This window comes from Grampus griseus, assembly GCF_964374135.1.
Source record: "Grampus griseus genome assembly, chromosome: 7".
NCBI lineage: Eukaryota > Metazoa > Chordata > Mammalia > Artiodactyla > Delphinidae > Grampus > Grampus griseus.
In genome coordinates, this window is record NC_139001.1 from 53,809,717 (window position 1) to 53,824,753 (window position 15,037).

At 34.0% G+C, this 15,037-nt stretch overlaps 1 protein-coding gene across 3 annotated transcripts in view; it reads left to right on the top strand.

Moving 5' to 3' along the window:
* Positions 1 to 15,037, top strand: part of SESTD1 (SEC14 and spectrin domain containing 1) — a 136,535-nt gene that overhangs the window by 86,806 nt on the left and 34,692 nt on the right. For all 3 annotated transcript variants that reach the window (XM_082658937.1, XM_082658938.1, XM_082658939.1), the window contains 3 exons: positions 4,219 to 4,332; positions 10,647 to 10,744; positions 12,954 to 13,009. In XM_082658937.1, the coding sequence (XP_082515063.1) occupies positions 4,219 to 4,332; positions 10,647 to 10,744; positions 12,954 to 13,009 (268 nt within the window). The remainder of the gene's footprint in view (positions 1 to 4,218; positions 4,333 to 10,646; positions 10,745 to 12,953; positions 13,010 to 15,037) is intronic.

Here is a 15,037-nt window from a genome sequence, read left to right on the forward strand (position 1 = left end):
CTGTGTTGGACCCCAAGAGTGAGATGCCCAGTCTGTGGCTTGAACTGCTCACTCCCCAGGGCGGGTCTCCACCCATGTAATCTTTCTTTTCTTCTGTGTCCCCTTTCAGGGGCACAGCTCCCGACCTTATTATGTCTTTTCCCTTCCTACCTGATTCCATGTGGATCTTATAGCCTTTCTTGTATGGGAGTCTTTCTGCCAGTTTCCAGTTCATCTTCAGTGAGAATTGTTTCACATATAGATGTACTTTTGATGTGTTCATGAGGAGGAAGTGAGTTCCACGTACTCCTCCTTGGCCATCTTGATTGATCCTTTCTTTAATTTTTAAAACTCACTTGTAAATTGGCTGGACCTGGTATTTTCTTTCTGGGAAGGTTTTTTTAAAAGAGATTTATATGTGTTTTAGTTTTTTAGTATTTTTATTATAAGGAGTTATGAACACATCAAAAAGTAAACAGAATATTATAGTTAACTCCATGTATCCCTATACCCAGTTCCAACAACTGTCAACCCATGGGCCACCTGCCCCATCCTTACCCCTATCCACTTCACCCAAGGAAGGCTGGGGATGTTATAGTGAAGGAAATTTAAGACATTTGAATATCTGCAGACTCTTTTTTAAAAAATATAGCCCAAGACCATTAACATGCCTTAAAATAAACAGTTCCTTAATATCAAAGAGCCAGTTGGTATCAAATTTGATGAATGTTATAAAAGGATTTAGTAATATATAAAAATATTCTGTATAAATAATATATTTTAAAATTTATTCATAAATTTATACATAAATTGTGAATGCACACAGATTGATTTATTTCTTTGAATTAGGATCCTGATACTGTCCAGATATTGTGCTTGGTTTGAGATGCCTTTCCAAATGGATAGGTGTTAAAATCTTGTTAATGATTTCTGATTTGATTGGTTATTGATTTCTAACTTAATTTCATTGTGGTGATAGAACGTTAGAAGTTATTTCCTTTGAAATGTACCAAGGTTTTCCTTATGACCTAATATACACTCAAGTTTTAAAATATTTCTTGTTTGCTTAAAAAGAATATGTAATTCTCTTATTATTGGTTGTGGAATTTTGAGTTAGTCCATTAAATTAAGCTTTTTAATCTCAATTTCTCTTTCTCTTTTCTTACACAATTTTTTTTTTCCTTGGGGAGACCAGGATATGTGTTTTACAGGATTTTTTGTTTCAGTGAGCATCCACGTGGTATAGTTTAACATATCATTCTCCTCTTTTGCATCTCTGTATTTCCGTGAATTCATAGTTGGATTCAAACAGTTGATTAGATTAAGACCTGAATTTCTTTTTCCAGGGCTGTTCATTGGTGATGATGTTTCCTTGATCATGAGGCTCGTAGCCTTCTTTTTTTATGATATTGGCAGCCATTGATGTTCAATGCCTAGATCCTTTAGTTTATTAAAGAATTTGAATTGATAAGCAAATTGTTACTTATTTGGCCAGTGGAAGCCTTTTCCGGACCTTTTGGCACAACCCTAAAAGTTTTGGATGGCTTTCTTGATATTTGAGTGGGAAGATGTTACAAGGTCACCATGTGTATTTCCAGCCCCAGATCTAGAACTGGCCATTTCTCCAAGGAACTTTGATTACGTTTAGGGGGAAACAGTGTTTGAAGACAACAATCTGGGATGCTAGGAGTGTGCATTTCTACAGAATGCCTTTGTCATTATTTCTAAACGTTGCAGTGGACAGAACTAGAAAATTTATATTATGTGAGTGTGCATGTTTTTATTTAAAATGAAATACATCATGAGTTTAATCTGATACTTCCAATTCAAATTGAAGACCATAGGGTAACTTTTTCCCTTTCCTGTCTTCCCTCTCAAGAATTCTGTTTTCTCAAGGACATGAGGGTTAGGAGAATAAGAATAACGCATATTAATCATTTGCTGTCTTTTTCATCAAGTGATCTCTGAATAGCAATGCTAAAACTACCACTAACAGTATGATCACTGAAAATGAAAAGAATCTAGTGATTCACTTCACCTCATCGATTATAGGTGTTCTGGGGTTTTTTTATGTCAGTTTTGATAAATTACTTTTTTTATAGGAATTTGTCCATTTCTTCTAAATTTGCATAGTTATTGACAAAAGCATGTCCTGTGTCCATCTGTATCTTTTAAATCACTGCTGTCTATGTAGCCATGTTCTTTTAATTCTTAGTGTTATTTAAGTGTACTTTCCTTTTCTTCTTGCTTTACGTTATCAGAACTTTGTTGATTTCATTTTAGTCTTTTCAAGGAACAACTTTTGGCTTTATTAATTTCTTAATTTCTCCCCTTCCTTCTCTTTTCTTTGGATGTATTCTGTTGTTCTCCTCCCACTCCCTGCCCCCCAACTTCTTAGGTAGGTCACTTAGCTCATTATTCATTAGCCTTTCTTTTCTAACATAAGCATCCAAGGCATTTAATGTGTTGTTATCAATAGCAATTTGTTATAAACCCTAATTATGACAGGATTTATTTTTCTCTGATAGTTTTATGAACTTTAAAAAATTTTTTATTTTATTTTTTTTTTATTTATTTTTGGTTGCATTGGGTCTTTTTTGCTGCGTGTGGGCTTTCTCTAGTTGCATTGAGTGGGGCCTACTCTTCATTGCAGTGCGTGGGCTTCTCATTGAGATGGCTTCTCTTGTTGCAGAGCATGGGCTCTAGGCGCACTGGCTTCAGTAGTTGTGGCTCATGGGCTCTAGAGCGCAGGCTCAGTAGTTGTGGTGCACAGGCTTAGTTGCTCCACGGCACGTGGGATCTTCCTGGACCAGGGGTTGAACCCGTGTCCTCTGCGTTGGCAGTGGATTCTTAACCACTTTGCCACCAGGGAAGTCCCCTTTTATGAACTTTTGATACCATGTTTTTGTTATCTTCCTAAGGTGACTCCCCTTCCACCCTTTTAGCAAAGCATTTTGTAGTCTTGGTTATTTCCCCTTATTTACTGTTTACATTACAACTTCATATATAGTATGGATATACCTAGTTTTGCATATTGGGTATGTTTCTGAATTTTTCTTTTCCTTCTTTCTTTTCCTGGTAGTTCTTTCACAAGTCCTCCTTATGTTGTTGAGTTTATTCCTCCCCTTTTTTTTAAAGTTAAGTTTATCAAGGTATAATTTACATACAGTAAAATTCCTTTTTTAGCCTACAATTTTGAGATTTGACAAACAGATATAGTCATAAATCCTTCATCACAGTTAAGATACAGAATAGTTGCATCATCCCCAAAGATTTGCTCCTCACATTTGATAGTCACCCCTTCTACCGCTCTCTCTATGGTGCCTGTCTTCTCTGCATATTCAGACTAGTTGGTTTTTCTGTGACCTCAGCTCTCTGAGGAGTTTCAGAAAAGTTTTAATTTTGTAGATTATCTGGGCTTTGTTGTTGTTTAGGGTGGGAATGGTGCTCTTTCCAGTTGGACACGTTATTTTTCTTATCAAGTCTTTTGCATTAACACTACCATTTGAATATCTTTCTCCCACATATGTATTTTTTTAATACTCATGTATATCTTCATTGAAGTTTTATTTAGTGCTAAAATGGTATCTTTGTTCATTTTGTAATTTGTATTTGAAATCTTTTAAAGTTTAAAGAGTATCATTTTAACAGGTAAGTTTCAAGTTTATGAATTCTCTGAACTTCTCCCTACTTTCTAGTTCTGTTTTTCAAATTAAATATTAGTATATGTTATCCTGAGTTTTACTCTACTATTAGAGGATATGTTTTGTTAATATATAATCAAAGGAATGATAGAGAAATTTCATGTTAGAAAAGTATATCATTTTTTGATTTCCAGATTTATTATTCATTTGTACTTATTATTGTAGTGTACCTAGCTAATTTTAAGACCATGTGAAAATTCTTTGACGAATACATCTTTGTACTAAAGGGATTGATTTTTACTACCAAGAAATTATTCATATTGATAAGATTTGAAAATATTTCATCTGAGCTACTAACGTCTCTTGTTTTTTATAATGTGTTATTATAAATGGTTTGTGATAGCTTATTTCTTAACAGCCACAATTTATTGAATTGATTTTAAATGCTGTTGTATTATTTAAATAAATATCTATGTAATATTTCATCATGTTGGAAATAGTATTGCATATGCTAATCAGTTTTACCTCCTCATCACTTTTCATGGACATTAATAGTGACTAAGTTTTTTTTTTTTCTTTCTTTTTACCTTTCTAGGTTATTTTAGTGTCTGCCAATAAACTGACTCGTTATATAGAACCATGCCAGTTAACAGAAGATTTTGGTGGGAGTCTCACCTATGATCATATGGACTGGTTAAATAAGAGGCTGGTTGGTATATTACAATGAGAAACATGTTATTATATATAAATAAGACATATTTTGATAGCTTTTTAATTTTAATCAACTGAAAGGTAGACTGTTTACTTTTTACAAAACTAAAGAAATATAATGCATACCATATGATAGCATAATGCTTGAAGGCATATACTCTGGAGTCAGACTCACAAATATTAGCTATTACTGTTGTCATTAGTAGCAGTATTATAGTCAAAGTTGTAAATCTTTTGAGTTGAATAACAGCAGCATAATTTCCTGAGAGGTAATCTAGTTGATACACCAAATTTTTTTTATACAGCAGGTTCTTATTAGTTATCTATTTTATACATATTAGTGTATATATGTCAATCCCAATCTTGCAGTTCATCCCACCACAACCCCACCCCCCGCTTTCCCCCGTCGGTGTCCATACGTTTGTTCTCTACATCTGTGTCTCTATTTCTGCCTTGCAAACCAGTTCATTTGTACCATTTTTCTAGATTCCACATATATGCGTTAATATACAATATTTGTTTTTCTCTTTCTGACGTATTTCATTGTGTATGACAGTCTCCAGGTCCATCCACGTCTCTACAAATGACCCAGCTTCGTTCCTTTTCATGGCTGAGTAATACTCCGTTGTATACATGTGCCACATCTTCTTTATCCATTCATCTGTTAATGAGCATTTAGGTTGCTTCCTTGTCCTGGCTATTGTAAATAGTGCTGCAGTGAACATTGTGGTACATGACTACTTTTGAATTATGGTTTTCTCAGGGTATGTGCCCAGTAGTGGGATTGCTGGGTCATATGTTAATTCTGTTTTTAGTTTTTTAAGGAACCTCCATGCTGTTGTCCATAGTGGCTGTATCAATTTACATTCCCACCAACAGTGCAAGAGGGTTCTCTTTTCTCCACACCCTCTCCAGCATTTGTTGTTTCTAGATTTACTGATGATGTCCATTCAAACTGGTGTGAGGTGATACCTCATTGTAGTTTTGATTCACATTTCTCTGATAATTAATGATGCTGAGCAGCTTTTCATGTGCCTGTTGGCCATCTGTATATCTTCTTTGGAGAAACGTCTATTTAGGTCTTCTGTCCATTTTTTGATTGGTTGTTTGTTTTCTTAATATTGAGTTGTATGAGCTTTTTCTATATTTTGGAGATTAATCCTTTGTCCATTGATTTGTTTGTAAATATTTTCTCACATTCTGATGGTTGTCTTTTCATCTTGTTTATGGTTTCCTTTGCTCTGCAAAAGCTTTTAAGTTTCATTAGGTCCCATTTGTTTATTTTTGTTTTTATTTCCATTACTCTAGGGGTGGGTCAAAAAAGGTCTTGCTGTGGTTTATGTCAAAGAGTGTTCTTCCTATGTTTTCCTCTCTAAGAGTTTTACAGTGGCTGGGCTTACATTTAGGTCTTTGATCCATTTTGAGTTTATTTTTGTATATGGTGTTAGGGAGTGTTCTAATTTTATTCTTTGACATATAGCTGTCCAGTTTTCCCAGCACCACTTATTGAAGAGTCTGTCTTTTCTCCATTGTATATCCTTGCCTCCTTTGTCATAGATTAGTTGACCATAGGTGTGTGGTTTTATTTCTGGTCTTTCTATCCTGTTCTATTGATCTGTATTTCTTTTTTTGTGCCAGTACCATATTGTCTTGATTACTGTCGCTTTGTAGTATAGTCTGAAGTCAGGGAGTCTGATTCCTCCAGCTCTGTTTTTTTCTCTCAAGATTGCTTTGGCTATTCAGGGTCTTTTGTGTCTCCTTACAGATTTTAAGATTTTTTGTTCTAGTTCTGTACAAAATGCCATTGGTAATTTGATAGGGATTGCATTCAATCGGTAGATTGCTTTCGGTAGTGTAGTCATTTTCACAGTATTCATTCTTCCAATCCAAGAACATGGTATATCTCTCCATCTATCTGTGTTATCTTTGATTTCTTTCATCAGTGTCTTATAGTTTTCTGAGCATAGGTCTTTTACCTCCTTGGTTTATTCCTAGGTATTTTATTCTTTTTTTGCAGTGGTGAATGGGATTGTTTCCTTAATTTCTCTTTCTGATCTTTCATTGTTAGTGTATAGGAATGCAAGAAATTTCTGTGCATTAATTTTGTATCCTGCAACTACCAAATTCATTGATTAGCTCTAAGAGTTTTCTGGTGGCATCTTTAGGATTCTCTATGTATAGTATCATATCATCTGCAAACAGTGACAGTTTTACTTCTTCTTTTCCAATTTGTATTCCTGTTATTTCTTTTTCTTCTCTGCTGTGGCTAGGACTTCCAAAACTATGTTGAATAATAGTGGTGAGAGTGGACATCCTTGTAGACATCCTTGTCTTGTTCCTGATCTTAGAGGAAATGGTTTCATTTTTCACCATTGAGAATGCTGTTTGCTGTGGGTTTGTCATATCTGGCCTTTATTATGTTGAGGTAGGTTCCTTCTCTGCACGCTTTCTGGAGAGTTTTTTTATCATAAATGGGTGTTGAATTTTGTCAGAAGCTTTTTCTGCATCTGTTGAGATGATCATATGGTTTTTATTCTTCAGTTTTTTAATATGGTATATCACATTGATTGATTTGCATATATTGAAGAATCCTTGCATCCCTGGGATAAATCCCACTTGGTCATGGTGTTTGATCCTTTAAAGTGTTGTTGGAGTCTGTTTGCTAGTATTTTGTTGATTTTTGCATCTGTATTCATCAGTGATATTGGTCTGTAGTTTTCTTTTTTTGTAGTATCTTTGTCTGGTTTTGGTATCAGGGTGATGGTGGCCTCATAAAATGAATTTGGGAGTGTTCCTTCCTCTGCAATTTTCTGGAAGCGTTTGACAAGGATGGGTGTTAGCTCTTCTCTAAATGTTTGATAGAATTCACCTGTGAAGCCATCTGGTCTTGGACTTTTGTTTGTTGGAAGATTTTTCATCACAGTTTCAATATCATTACTTGTGATTAGTCTGTTCATATTTTCTATTTCTTCCTGGTTTTGTCTTGGAAGTTTCTACCTTTGTAAGAATCTGTCCATTTCTTCCAGGTTGTCCATTTTACTGGCACAGTGTTGCTTGTAGTAGTCTCTTATGATGCTTTGTATTTCTGAGGTGTCTGTTGCAACTTCTCCTTTTTCATTTTAATATTATTGGTTTGAATCCTCTCCCTCTTTTTCTTGATGAGTCTGGCTAAAGTTTTATCAGTTTTGTTTATCTTCTCAAAGAACCAGGTTTTAGTTGATCTTTGCTATTGTTTCCTTCATTTCTTTTTCATTTATTTCTGCTCTCATCTTTATGGTTTCTTTCCTTCTACTAGCTTTGGGTTTTTTTTGTTCTTCTCTAGTTCATTTAGGTGTAAGGTTAGATTGTTTATTTGAGATTTTTCTTGTTTCTTGAGGTAGGATTGTGTTGCTATGAATTTCCCTTTTAGAACTGCTTTTGCTGCATCCCATAGGTTTTGGATCGTCGTGTTTTTGTTGTCGTTTGTCTCTAGGTTTTTTTTTTATTTCTTCTTTGATTTATTCAGTGATCTATTGGTTATTTAGTAAGGTATTGTTTAGCCTCCATGCGTTGTATTTTTTACTTTTTTTTCCCTGTAATTTATTTCTAATCTCATAGCATTGTGGTCAGAAAAGATGCTTGGTATGATTTCAATTTTCTTAAATTTACCGAGGCTTGATTTGTGATCCAAGATGTGATCTATCATTGAGAATGTTCTGTGGGCACTTGAGAAAAAAGTGTAATCTGCTGTTTTCAGATGGAATGTCCTATAAATATCAATTAAATATATCTGGTCTATTGTGTCATTTAAAGCTTTTGTTTCCTTATTAATTTTCTGTCTGGATGATCTGTCCACTGGTGTAAGTGAGGTGTTAAAGTCCCCCACTATTATTGTGTTACTGTCGATTTCCTCTTTTATAGCTGTTAGCATTTGCCTTATGTATTGATATGCTCCTGTGTTGGGTGCATATATATTTAGAATTGTTATAACTTTTTGGATTGATCCCTTTATCATTTTGTAGTGTTCTTCCTTGTCTCTTGTAAGACTCTTTATTTTAAAGTCTATTTTATCTGAGTATTGCTATTCCAGCTTTCTTTTGATTTCCATTTGCATGGAATATCTTTTTCCATCCCCTCACTTTCTGTCTGTATGTGTCCCTAGATCTAAAGTGGATCTCTTGTAGACAACGTATATATGCGTCTTGTTTTTGTATCCATTCAGTGAGCCTGTGTCTTTTGGTTGGAGCTTTTAATCCATTCACATTTAAGGTAAGTATTGATATGCATGTTCCTATTACCATTTTCTTATTTGTTTTGGGTTTGTCTTTGTAGGTCCTTTTCTTCTCTTATGTTTCCCACTTAGAGAAGTTCCTTTAGCATCTGTTGTAGAGCTGGTTTGGTAGTGCTGAATTCTCTTAGCTTTTGCTTGTCTATAAAGCTTTTGATGTCTCTGTTGAATCTGAATGAGATCCTTGCTGGGTAGAGTAATCTTGGTTGTAGGTTCTTACTTTTCATCACTTTAAATATATCATGCCACTCCCTTCTGGCTTGTAGAGTTTCTGCTGAGAAATCAGCTGTTAACCTTATTGGAGTTCCCTTATATGTTCTTTGTTGTTTTTCCCTTGTTGCTTTTTTTTTTTAAAACGTCTTTATTGGGGTACAATTGCTTTACAATGGTGTGTTAGTTTCTGCTTTATAACAAAGTGAATCAGTTATACATATACATATGTTCCCATATCTCTCCCCTTGTTGCTTTTAATAATTCTTTGTCTTTAATTTTTGTCAATTTGATTACTGTGTGTCTTGGCGTGTTTCTCCTTGGGTTTATCCTGCCTGAGACTCTCTGCACTTCCTGGACTTGGGTAGCTATTTCCTTTCCCATATTAGGGAAGTTTTGGACTGTAATCTCTTTAAATATTTTCTCGGTTCCTTTCTGTCTCTTCTTCTTCTGGGAGACTGTAATGCATTTGAATGAATGTAGGTGCATTTAATTTTGTCCCAGAGGTCTCTTAGGCTGTCTTCATTTCTTTTAATTCTTTTTTCTTTATTCTGTTCTGTGGCAGTAAATTCCACTTTTCTGTCTTCCAGGTTGCTTATTTGTTCTTCTGCATCAGTTATTCTGCTATTGATTCCTTCCAGTGTATTTTTCATTTCAGTTATTGTGTTGTGCATCTGTTTGTTTGTTCTTTAATTCTTCTAGGTCTTTGTTAAACCTTTCTTGCATCTTCTCGATCTTTGCCTGTGTTCTTTTTCCGAGGTCCTAGATCATCTTTACTATTATTATTCTGAATTCTTTTTCTGGAAGGTTGCCTATCTCCACTTTATTTAGTTGTTTTTCTGGGGTTTTATCTTGTTCCGTCATCTGGTACATAGTCCTCTGCATGTCCTTTTGTGTGTCTTTCTGTGAATGTGGTTTTCATTCCACAGGCTTCAGGATTGTTTTCTTCTTGTTTCTTCTGTCTGCCCTTGATACACCATTTTCAGAGAGGATATTTAGACAGCAATATGAGTTGAAAAGCAGTTTGACAGGTTAAGGTTTTCATTTCTGAAAATATATCTTCTTTTTCGGGGCAGACTTTGGAAATTTGCCACTCTGTATAATGTAGTATTGTTTAATTGAACTGCCAGGGACTAAAATAAAAAACTTAAAATTTGCTCACATTAGATTATATGCTAATTTTTTTTTAAGAATAATGAACTTTTGGATATTTGAGAATGGGTAACCAGTTCTGTTTTCACCATATTTGAACAATGATATAAAATCAATGAGTGTCTATTTTATTCTAAGCAGAGTTGCCCAAATCCCTTTTTTGAAATATTTTAAGAAATCATGTTAAGATTATAACTAATTGATTTTTATGCTACATGCTTATATATAAAACTTCTTAAGTATTAACATGCAACCAGAATGATTAATAGAATAACATAAAGAAAAGTTCTTTAACTGGAATTAGAGGGTTAGAACTGGTCTGAATAATGTTCATGTAGTTAAAACTGTTGTTGGTACACATATTTCTCAAGGGAATAGGAATAAATATAAACTTGTATCAGGAATAAAAATAATTTCTTAATGTGTTTAAATTAAAAAAATTCTTTATCCATTAAAACTATTCATTGTTTTAGGAAGCAGTTTTGTCTTCATTGTTTTAATTTTGTCTTCATTGTCTGCATTGTCTATGCTGTGTGGTCTGGTGATTAAAGTGTACTAAATGAGGTCCAGAGAGGGAACCAGAATCCTGCTTGACTAATTCTGTTGCTCTTAGTTGAAAATCCTTATGTACATATCAACTTTTAAGATCATCCTTAACATGTTAATAAAATCTCATACTTTAGGTTTTTGAGAAGTTTACAAAGGAATCTACATCATTATTAGATGAACTTGCTTTGATTAACAATGGAAGTGATAAAGGAAATCAGCAAGAGAAAGAAAGGTAAGTGTCTAGTGTCCTACAATTACACCTTTGCAAAGCTATAATTAGTGTGTTAAAAGATAACCTCTGTTGTTAATGCAAGCCAAGAGAACTAATGTAAGCAAGCCTCCATTCAATCAAACTTGGCCTATAAAAGTTGTATTAAATTTATTTTTTAATACTTGAGAATTTGCTTTACATATAAAATTTATTGATTTGAATCCAGGTTTCTTTACAGAAGACTTTTAATTTTGTTGAATAATAATATATTTACCTTTTCCTGACACTGTGTAAAATAATTATTTTGCAAGAACATGTTTTCAGAAGGAAACAATTTTCTGCCTTTTTAGAGTTTTACTTTGCTTGTAAAGAATATGGAAAAGGTTGCAGCTTGAAATAAAATCATTATAACCTTATTTACATATGTTAGCACTTAAATGCCTATCTTGTGGAACTCCTACATCCTTGTAAAATATGTGATATTCATGAGTTTAACTTCAGGAATTTAGTATTTTATGACACTGGATCTAATTGTAACTACCTAGATTTATCATTTTACAGATTTCCATTGAACTTTTCAACCTCAACAGTTTTCAGACCAATTTCCTCTCCCCAGGTAAAAAGTACTGTAGGAAGCAAATTAATCCTCAGTAACAAAGTAGTCACTAGGCAGTAATTTTTCATTAGGAAATTTGAAAGGATCAGCACTCATCCTTGTCTATCTCTTTTGAATCTGACCTTGAAAATACAATGGAACCTTGATAGAATGCATCTTGTTATTCCATGAATCCAAATATAGTCGCAGACCAGTTGACTGAGATAATGATATAGGAGGGATGTGAGAAGATCATAGTTTAACACCAAATCTTGATTTAAAATAAAGTAAAAATATGAAAACAAATGGTTTGAATATAAATCTAAAGTTACAACAAACATTTAGGAACATTACTATCTTATAGGTAGACGCCATATAAAAATGTAAATAACAATTTTACATATATGTAAATATGTGAGTGTGTGTATAGACATCACACACACATACTTATATACTATGGAATTGAAAATATCACTCAAGTTACTTGACAAAAATTTGCCAAACCTCTTGCTTTCTGAGTAGTCCAGCAGAGTAAATCTGGTGTTTCTCAAAATCATGTTCTCCAGGAAAGACATCCTAAGAGGGTACTGGTAGAAAATGAGTTCATGGTCATAGAGTTTAATGCTGTTTACTATGTTTCCTTCTCTGGGAATGACTGTAAACATTTACAGATTACATGTTCTGAGAAAGTGTTGCAGTAAAGAAACCTGTTTAATTGCTTTCTTAAAATTTCCCGTACTTACATGACAGTGGAACCCCATCTTCTCTACTCAGTAGTATCTCATTCAGTGTTTTGGGAAACACTGGGAAACGATGGTTTGTGTGACTACATGAAGTGTCAAGTGAAATCTTGTATTTGCCAATCCCTCCCTAAGAAACTCAAGTGTTATTACTTAGTCTCTTTTAAACCCCACACAATGAAGTCCCTCTTGCAAATTTTCATCACCTTCTTTATGTCAGTCCTCAGGAAACATCTGGGCTATACAAGAGGTGAAGGCCTAGATCAGTTGACAAAAGTGAAATGTATAGAGCAAGACCTGTCAGTTACAGTAGCAAGGCCCTAGGCTTTGATTTGCCAGGTACTCTATCTTTCCTTCATCTTCTCCACTTTCCATATATGTTTAAGAAAATAAAGCCCATAGTCCAGCTGCAAATGAAACATAATTAGTACATAAAGAGTGTACATCTGCTAGGGTACACATACATATGAATATCAAGATTGCTATAGATAGGTAAACTTTGGATTGGAGGATGGCTGCACACGATTTTAATGTTAACGTTTCTGGATTATTATATAGTGACAAATTTCAGTTTGAAGCAGATATCCAGTGGAAAAGTAATAAAATGGATTCCTTTGATATACTTGAAATAATACTGTAGTTAATAATGATAAATTATATTTTTCCAAGTAGTATATTTTGTTTTTTATCACATAGATATTTTTTTGGCTACTAGTGTTTAATTATCTTTAATGGGTTCCTGATGCTTAAGAGAAATTAGCCTGGTAGGACAGTATGCTTCATATTTTCATATTTGTAGGCCCCTGTTTTGGTAAGTATATGTAAAGGATTTTTTTAAGTTATAGAAATAGAAATACATATAGTTAAAAAAAAATACTCTTTTGGTGCTTGCCAGGTCTGTGGATTTAAACTTTCTTCCATCAGTTGATCCTGAAACTGTTCTTCAGACAGGTAAGATGAAAAAACATATTTATCAGTGATAATCATAATCCATTAAACCAACCATACATTAATTGGCTCATGAAATAAACATTGATTTGAGTATGTATTATGTTGTAGAAACTGAAGGAGAAGTGTTTCAAACTGCTCTTTGGTTTAGCCTAAGAGTGTGTTAATAAACTCTACAATATTAAAAATTATTAATAATGATCAATTATCTTGAAATATTTGAATTTATTTCTTTATGACATGAAGATAAAAATTTCTATTTGATGGGTTTGCTATGAGGATTATTGAATATGCATTGTTTCTAGCATTGTACTTTTATGTATTTTCATATTTCATTCTTCTAAGTACTCCTTGAGATAATTAGTATTATTTTCTCTACTTGAGGAAGCCAAGGCTTAGAGATATTAAAAAACTTGTTCAAGATCAAATAACTATTAAGTTCTACCACCATAGCACTAAAAAAAGGTCTAAATCCAAAGCCACTAGTTGTACTGTTTTACAATCATCTGTGTAAAAACACTTACCACCTTGCAATGGCCTTTCACGTAGTGTGTGTTCAGTGCTGCATGGTTTGTATATTCCAGCCCCAATAGCTTTAGTAGTAGTTTCACAGATTCTAGAGAACACATTAGAATTCTTTTAAATGAAAATACCTTAATTTTATTTCTAATATATTTTTCTAATAGGGCATAGTTCTAATCCTACTGCATAGCAGGTACTATTCTAAGCACTTTATGTATGCTAACTCATTTATGCTTCACTACAACCCACTGAAGTAGGTACTGTTGTCACCCCAATGTTAAGATGGGGAAACTGAGGCATTAAAAGGTTTAGTAACTTGGGCAGATTACACAACTAGTAATGCTAGATTTGAGACTTTAACCAAGGCAGTTTGGTTTCGAAGTATGGTCTTTGAAATCATTATGTGGTTCTGCTTCTCTAATGTAAATGGTATCCACAAGGAGCACATTGAAGGTAACAGTCATCAAAGAAGAAAAAATATATATATTCTGATCTTAATGACTTTTATGGAACTATATATATAAAGAATATGAATGTGGGCTTCCCTGGTGGCACAGTGGTTGGGAGTCTGCCTGCCGATGTGGGGGACACGGGTTCGTGCCCCAGTCTGGGAGGATCCCACATGCCGCGGAGCGGCTGGGCCCGTGGGCCATGGCCGCTGAGCCTGCGCGTCTGGAGCCTGTGCTCCGCAACGGGAGAGGCCACAGCAGTGAGAGGCCCGCGTACAGCAAAAAAAAAAAAGAATATGAATGTGTGTGTGTATATATATAGAAAGACTTTCCATAAGTCTTCAAAACAGGTGTCCTTCCAATTATAGAGTATAACAAAGAGTAAAGAAATAAATTCTGAATATCTTCGTTGTATCGATTCAGTTTTCCCGAGTTTTTTCAGTACGATTTAGATCTTACTTCCTGAAAGAACAAAGAAATAATTGTAATCTGTGAATTACTGCATGTTTAGAAGGTACAAGAGACTGTCAGTAAAAATATTGCTTTAGATTCAAAACTTAGTTCCATGTTTATATTTGTTTTAAAAACTGCTTAAGCCATTGAATTCAGAAACTTGTTACATTTGTATTTTAGAATTATCTGTATACGTCACTAAGTCCTTTTTAATATGCTATTGACTCTTAAAGTAGAAAGAGTATAAAATGGGGACGTTTAAAACAATCTTGGATATTCTTCAGAAATTGGAAATACCTCCAAATCATAATAAAAACTGTTTCTATTATTTAAAGCCATTTAAGTTTAGGACATTTTCTTGAATAGAGCTGAAGAGAAGAGAATTTAAATGTCTGCATATTTTGGGTTCCTTAATGATAATTGGAATAGTATTATCCTGGAAAAACAATTTGCAATTTATTCACTTAAAAAAAAATTTTTTTTTCTTTTTTGATGGACAGGATAGTTTTCTTTGTTTTGGATGCCAGCAACTGAGATGTAGGGCAGACTCCTGTTCAAAGGCCAACTCCCTCCTCCCCGACTGATGATCAGTGGGCAGGAGCTATTA